General features: G+C 41.7%; 1 protein-coding gene across 1 annotated transcript in view; it reads right to left on the bottom strand.

The window, feature by feature from the left end:
- Positions 1-1,265: 1,265 nt before the first annotated feature.
- FAM13A (family with sequence similarity 13, member A) overlaps positions 1,266-7,028 on the bottom strand; it is a 38,016-nt gene continuing 32,253 nt past the window's right edge. Inside the window, exons 15-17 of the mRNA XM_009075468.1 lie at positions 3,372-3,568; positions 2,589-2,690; positions 1,266-1,392 (exon numbers count right to left, since the gene is read on the bottom strand). Of these exons, the coding sequence (XP_009073716.1) occupies positions 1,266-1,392; positions 2,589-2,690; positions 3,372-3,568 (426 nt within the window). The remainder of the gene's footprint in view (positions 1,393-2,588; positions 2,691-3,371; positions 3,569-7,028) is intronic.

Below are 7,028 nucleotides of genomic sequence, written 5' to 3'. Positions count from 1 at the left end.
GAACTCACTGCCTTTTTCTCCTTCAGGCAGCATCTCAATCAGGGGTCCCAACACTTTCTTTTCTGAAAGTCATACACAAATTTGAAAACACTATTGTCACGACTTGCACCTGAGACACAGGCCTTTTCCAGAGGCAGAGAATGGCTCTAGGCTTTCAGTTCCCTGTGGTATCCTCTGCACTGCTACACTTTCTATACGCACCAGGAAGAAGAGACCATCCTCTGTTGCCACCATCAGTGTCACTACTGCAACCCACAGTGGTGGTGTACATAAACCAACAAAATTTAGGCTAGCGAGTACGTGTGACACCTGCATGGACTGTTCAGCTTTGACTCAGAGGTTTGTATCAGATGATGAAGTACATGTACTAATGGGGTGGGTCTTCCAGGTATGTTCCAGATACTTGACACCGGATATTTAACCAACTACCAAAATCCAAAGGGATTCTGACGTAAAGCTTTTAAAACCTCTTCTCTTTCCAGTTGCCCAAACATGGTCATAATGTCACAGTATCATCTTCCAAGCAGAAAAAGCTGACAAGAACCTTGCTGTACAAACTGTTTTCTTTACTATTCCAAACAGATGTAAGTACTTTCTTCTACTGCACTTGAATTGGCCATCTAAAAAGTGGGAAGAAAACCTGACTCAAGCCTCGGCAAAACTGCAACTCATACTGCTCTGGCTGATGACGAAGAGATTCCTACAGCATTTCTCTAGAGCAACAAAAGATGTTGAACTCCCAACAGCCAGGTCAAAAGTCTGAGGAGATCTTTACTGTAGCTACAGGAGAACAGTCTTGGTGCTATCTGACCTGTGCCTTCACAAGAGATCAGTCAGGGCATTTGTCTGTTCAACTAATGTAGAAGCTATTCAGTGATTTCATTACTATTCATCCTACTTTGCCCCTTGCTATAACATCCTGGAAAAAAAAGAATAGCATGGCTAGCATTGATAGTCTAAATATTACAGGATCTTACAAATCAATACAGAAGGATCCCTTCAGTGCAGTCACTGAGCACAGTGTCACGTCTCCCACACTGGCAAACTCCATTTTGGGCATCAGGCCTGGAGAAAGAGTGGGCAGCAGTGAGTGTAGAGAGTGACAGAAATCCACCTTTCCTCCCTCTCCCACCTATGGGAATAGCCCTTCAGTTCTAGGGAGCTCCTCAGCTCTCCCCAGTCAGGCTCTCACTTCATCCACTTCATGTGTTTGTCTGTTTGGTGCTCTCTCCTCTTCATTTATTGGCAAAAACAAATCTCGTCCTTTACATGATCTTGGAGCTAATATCTCTTTTACTGATCAGGACTTCCAGCAGCCTCAGCTTGGCTTTAATCTGCTTGTATTCATTGTATTCTTCAGCCATGGGAGTGCGGTCTTCCTTCTGTACATTCCTAGTGGGAGCAAAGGCAGATCATGAAGATTTCTGTAACAGGATGTCATCCCTCAGCAGCCTTCCTCCATCCCCCAACAAGACCTACATTTATCCACTTAAGAGGAAAAAAATGAAAAGAAGGGCAAACAAACTGCTTCAACAAACTGTGGGACGCTTGTGTACTGAGGCTGAATGCAATCCCATGGTTCCAAATACAAACCCTTATTTGGAACATGCCCTGCTTCTCTGAAATCACCAGCCTCTACACAGCAGTTGAAAAACACTTCAGGAACCATCTGAGTGTCAGCCTGCTAGCATGGCAAAATACAGCCTCCCCTGGCTTGGCACCACATCACTTATGGGAACAGGCACACTTGTGAAAAAGAGATGATATCTGAATACTGAAACTTAATTTTTCAGTGATTTTACCAAAACCTCTAAGAATGACGGCTGGTGGCAAGAAGATGATTAACATATTAAAACAGTCTTTCAGCTCATTAATGACATTTTCTGAGAGCAATAAACCCAGCCACACTAAAGCAGAAATACTTGCTAAATTATTATTGTCTGAATACATCACAGACCAGCAAGAATAGGACTGATATCTAAACACACATCATTAGGAAAACCTCATTTATTCTACCACTGAATAACTCTTCCACTATTCTTGTTAGCTGTGCTAGAGGCAGCTGGATTTTCACAATCTTTATTTTTGCTTCTCTCTGCTTGTGCTAAGACAGAGTTTTTAAAGAGGCTGTGGTTCCTGAGATTCTTTGGCTGCATGGAGTAAGGTGCAGGGAGAAGTAATTAATTTTATTGGGCAACTGTAATGAATGTGGGTAAAGCAATGACATACGCCCACTATTCTTGTTAGCTGTGCTAGAGGCAGCTGGATTTTCACAATCTTTATTTTTGCTTCTCTCTGCTTGTGCTAAGACAGAGTTTTTAAAGAGGCTGTGGTTCCTGAGATTCTTTGGCTGCATGGAGTAAGGTGCAGGGAGAAGTAATTAATTTTATTGGGCAACTGTAATGAATGTGGGTAAAGCAATGACATACGCAAGAAGAAATGTAATGAATGTGGGTAAAGCAATGACAATTATTGTAAAGAAGAAATACGCAATACAGAATTCAGTTAACTTTCTGTATTTGAAGCTCTGTGTAGATGCAAAACAGATTAAAGGCAGCTGAAGAACAGAGAGGCAAGTGAAAAATTACCTTCCATTTTGTCGGAAAAAATTATCTTCAAAGTCTCTCAATTTTTTTCTGATTCGCCTTTTCTCTTCCCTGACTTCTTGGAGCTGCTCTAACAGTTCAGGTCTGTTGGATTTAAAGATAGATTATACATATGTACACAGTTATAACAGGAAAGACACAGCAAGCCTACATATGTTTAGTTGTATGTATGTCAAGCAATGGTGCTGCTCCTGTGAGCAGCTCTGGCAACCCCATGTTACTTGAAACAAAAAGTTCTCTGAATCTAGTTCAGCAAAATGACCATACACTTCAGCTGAAGCCTCTGAGGAGGTCAAGTGTGCATTTCACAATTCACCACTAACTTCTATGTAACTTACTTGCTGAAGATGGGTCTGGTTTTGGTGACTTTTATAAGGTCAATATTCAACAGTCATGACTTAAGGCTACCACCTACATGCATCAGACTTAGCTCCTTGAAACTAGCAAAGCTACTTCCACTTGACCTCTCAGGAATCAGAAATCTCTTGTAGTGTACAGGGTTTTCATGATAAAGGCTTGCCACTGGTGAAGTGGAGCTACTGTTTACTGCTGGAATCCGAAGATGCAGAAGCCAAGTATCAGTATCAAGACAAGGCAGTTTCCCCCCAAACCCTTTCATATGAAGGTCTACTGAATTTAAAAATAAAGCACAAAACCTTCTGACTCAGATCATAGATAGAAAAAACATCTAGACACTTTTCTGACAAATAAAATGCAATCTTAGGAAGAAATAACTTTTTGAAATTGCCTGTGAATTCAACATACATGGATGCTTCATGGAGATTTGAAAGCCCCATATCCTGGTTGCTCCTAGATGGCACCTTATCATCCACAGGGGAAACAAAGCCATCAGCATCGTCTTCTAGTTGATCCAAGAAGCTATGCACGTTGAAATCTGTTTTCATGGTAACTCTGAAATCTGGCTTCACATTGCTGTCCTCCTCAGACCCCTCTTCTTCCTCCTACACAGATGGACAGAGCACCCCCATAACAGAACAGGTTACTGCTTCCCTTCTCAGAAACAGGTTCTTCCTTTCACCACATGCACTGGGGAACAGATACGGAAAGAAGTGCATAGACAGGGCAAACACTTCAATTGCCAAGCAATACACAGGGCACCAGAAGACCATCGGTAAGACACCCTATACCCAAAGCATGACAGAAACTGCCACCATCAACTCAGATTGGTTAAGGAGACCCAGGGCAACATAATTGAGTGAAAAAAAGACCCGGAGTCCTTAGCAACCTCTGCTGCTTTGTTCAATTTATACATTCTTACATACCCACTTACAGTCATTATGCATACTGTCTAAAGCATACCAGCCATCATCTTCATTTCCTTATAAATAAACCTAGCAACACAAAGATTGCCAGATTAAAATGTGGAATATTCCACAGATGCAGCTCAACAGCTCTCTCTAATGGCTGAATTCAAGAACTCAAATGTTCATACGGTGATATTGATGAGCTCAGATCAGTCTTTCAATTGCCCAAATGTGGGATATGATTGACTGTAAAAGGATTGCAGTTGCTCCCAACATCAGCTCTCACCATTTAGCTGGAATACACTAAAAATTCGAGTGGAAACTAAGTCTAAACTCTGCACAGTGCAATTTCCAATTTCCCCAAGGCACAACAATGAATTGGTTGTGTTCGAACCTTTTACAAAGTTTATAGGCATATGATCTGAAAGTCCCTGATGCACTTGGCATTCACCAGTTCACAGGGTACTCAAACGTTGGGCATGTCCTGTGACATTGTCCAGCAGTAATTTTAATTAACAGGGAACAGGGTCTATTTTCTTACATACAGGGACATTTCCAGAAGGCAGTTTTCAACCTTAATATAAGGAATGAGGCATAAACATTAGAGAAAGGTAGCATGGGACAATAATTTCCTTAAATATGTATGTATGTATACGTATTTAGTTTACAGCCATGTAACTCTAGCCAGGAAGGATCTAAGCACAAACATATCTTTAAAAGTTTTTGAGGGCTAATATCTGAAGTCTTCAACACAAAAATACATTGTTGCATTGGGATCAAAAAAGGACATTTCTTCATTTTTTTGTGTGCGTGATTCCTTGCGAACCATTCAATTACTTCTAACATATTTCAAACAAAATGGGAGAAACTAACACTAGGGCCTTGCCTAGTCCCATTAAATCCTCAAAGTCAATGATTCCTAAGCACATACATTTAAATTAAATCATAGTTTGCCCAGAATCTTCCTTTTAGTTAAAGCTCTAGGCCATGATAATGCATTGTAAAGCCACAGGCTGAGAATTACAACCAAGATAGAGGCCTGAGGGTGAAATAAACATTAGCTGGGGAGAAGCTTTGAATAATAATAACAATAAAAGACAAGTTTGAATGCATCTTAGGAAAATCTGCAGGGAACTTGTGAAAGTTAAAGCAATATTTAGCATATGATAAGACCTGTTTAAACAGAAGGCATAAACCAGCAGTTACATACTGTTCTCAAACCCTGCAAACAACTCCAGGCTGAACTGGGAGGGGGAGACCATCACTCACTGCCATTTACCAGTCCCCCCAAGCATCCCATCCTGCTCTGACAGGTTAGGGCAGCTAGGGCTGCGGCAGGAGAACACCAATCCTCCTGTGGCATGGAGAAGGATTTGCTAAGCCACTCTAAGCAGTAAAAATGGTACACTTTGTTTTAGGGGAAATCTCGCTGGCAACAAAGGAGGAACTCCCATGCTCTTTCCTAGAAGAACTTCTGAAAAGAAAGTAAAGGGACCATTTTCATAAGCAGTGTGACAAACTGCTCCTGAGGACAGATGCAAGGTGTCTTCCCCACAGATGCCCATGAGCTTGTCTTGCTTGCTGCCCAAGCCAGCAAGGAGCTCAGGAGCCAGCCTCCTGCCACAGGAAACCCATGGGAGGAAAAGAAAATGTAGAAATTTAATTTGATTAGACCTCAGAGCCAAAACACTGCATCTGGCTGTTACAAACAGCCTCTTAAAATACTTTGCTGTTACAAAAAAGGAGCACATTAAAAGGATTCTTACTAATAACTTGAACAGAAAAAGCCATCTAAGGCCTTCCCTTAAACAAGTCTCATACAGGAATCTTATTTTAAACCTGCACCAGCATTTACACCTTGAACTAGAATGATCTTCATCAACTATATTCATTTAGCATGCACCTGCTTGGATCTTTCAGTAATCATGCAGCATTCCAGAGTTACAAATACAAAATCTCCAGAGTATCCTACCATTGTCACTCCCAGAAAGCAAGAATCCCATTTTTTTTCAATACAATATTCAAGATATTGTACCGAACTGTTTGGTAAGGCTTCACCTCAAATCACCTTTCAAGTTTTCAGCCAACTCTCCAAATGCTTCAAAAAACCCCAAACAAGTAACCAACAAAACCCAACATCCTGACATTGTCAGTGGCCCAATCAGTAGTGCTCTGCCCCTATTGGACTTAGCAGGAACTAAGTTTGGATGCCTTTTGGCAATTTCCTCTCTTTAGTTCTGAGTGCAGTTCAGTACAAAGCTCCAGGTGTAGCTTCACAAGGCCCCATTTAAGCGTTAATAGGCATGGAAGTGTTAACAGGCTTAGGGGTCTGATCTTCCCTCAGAAACCTCTCCAGGTCTCCAGGTTTGTATTCCCTGCAGGACACTACTGAGCTGGTTCGATACTGCCCTGGCACAGCACCAGCCATGCTGGACATCACAGATACCACCATAATTGACAGCTGTAAATTTTGACACTGGGTGCAAGCATAGGTGAAAAAACAGAGAGCACACTAAAAGAAAAAACAGAAGCAAACAAAAATACTTCCCACCAGACCACTACTGTAGATCTGATCCAGCAGTTACCTAGAAAATACTGAGAAGCTCAGTGATTATTAACCAGCCTCCAAAATGCAGCTTAATATCTTCAGTCTGCAATCTGGTATTAATGAATATGTGCCTTGAATAGTCCATTAATATATAATTTACTTTAACGCCTAGTAATCAAATCACCTTGCATGTCTAAGCCTGCAGTACTTACACTAGTAACCAAGCTCTGGCTGGATAACAGATAAATGACCCAAGTGTGCTGAAGCACTTTTTTCCCTTGTTACATTGCAAGGGCACCAAAAGCAAGCCAGGGTCCAGCTCCATGCTGCATGTCCTGTTCAACTGTTGGACTTCAATTCCCCTCAGGAGCAGAAGGCCCAATGTCATAGCAGTCTTCACCACCAAGAGTTATTACCCCACAGCAGTACAGGAAGAAATGCAATAATCCTGCCATCCAAATCTGACCAAGCATTAGCTAGCAAAGGCAAAGTTGTTCTTACTTGCATCCTCATGTGACTTAGCTAGAAATACCCTCACCAAGGTGGTGACAAAGAGCTCAGCACATGAACAGGAGTAAGGATCCTCTAAGTGCCCCAGTTGGCTCCACG

The sequence above is a fragment of the Acanthisitta chloris genome, unplaced genomic scaffold (genome assembly GCF_000695815.1).
Source record: "Acanthisitta chloris isolate BGI_N310 unplaced genomic scaffold, ASM69581v1 scaffold3470, whole genome shotgun sequence".
Classification (NCBI taxonomy): domain Eukaryota; kingdom Metazoa; phylum Chordata; class Aves; order Passeriformes; family Acanthisittidae; genus Acanthisitta; species Acanthisitta chloris.
Note: the sequence above shows the minus strand (reverse complement) of the source record. Positions and strands in the feature narration are given on the sequence as shown.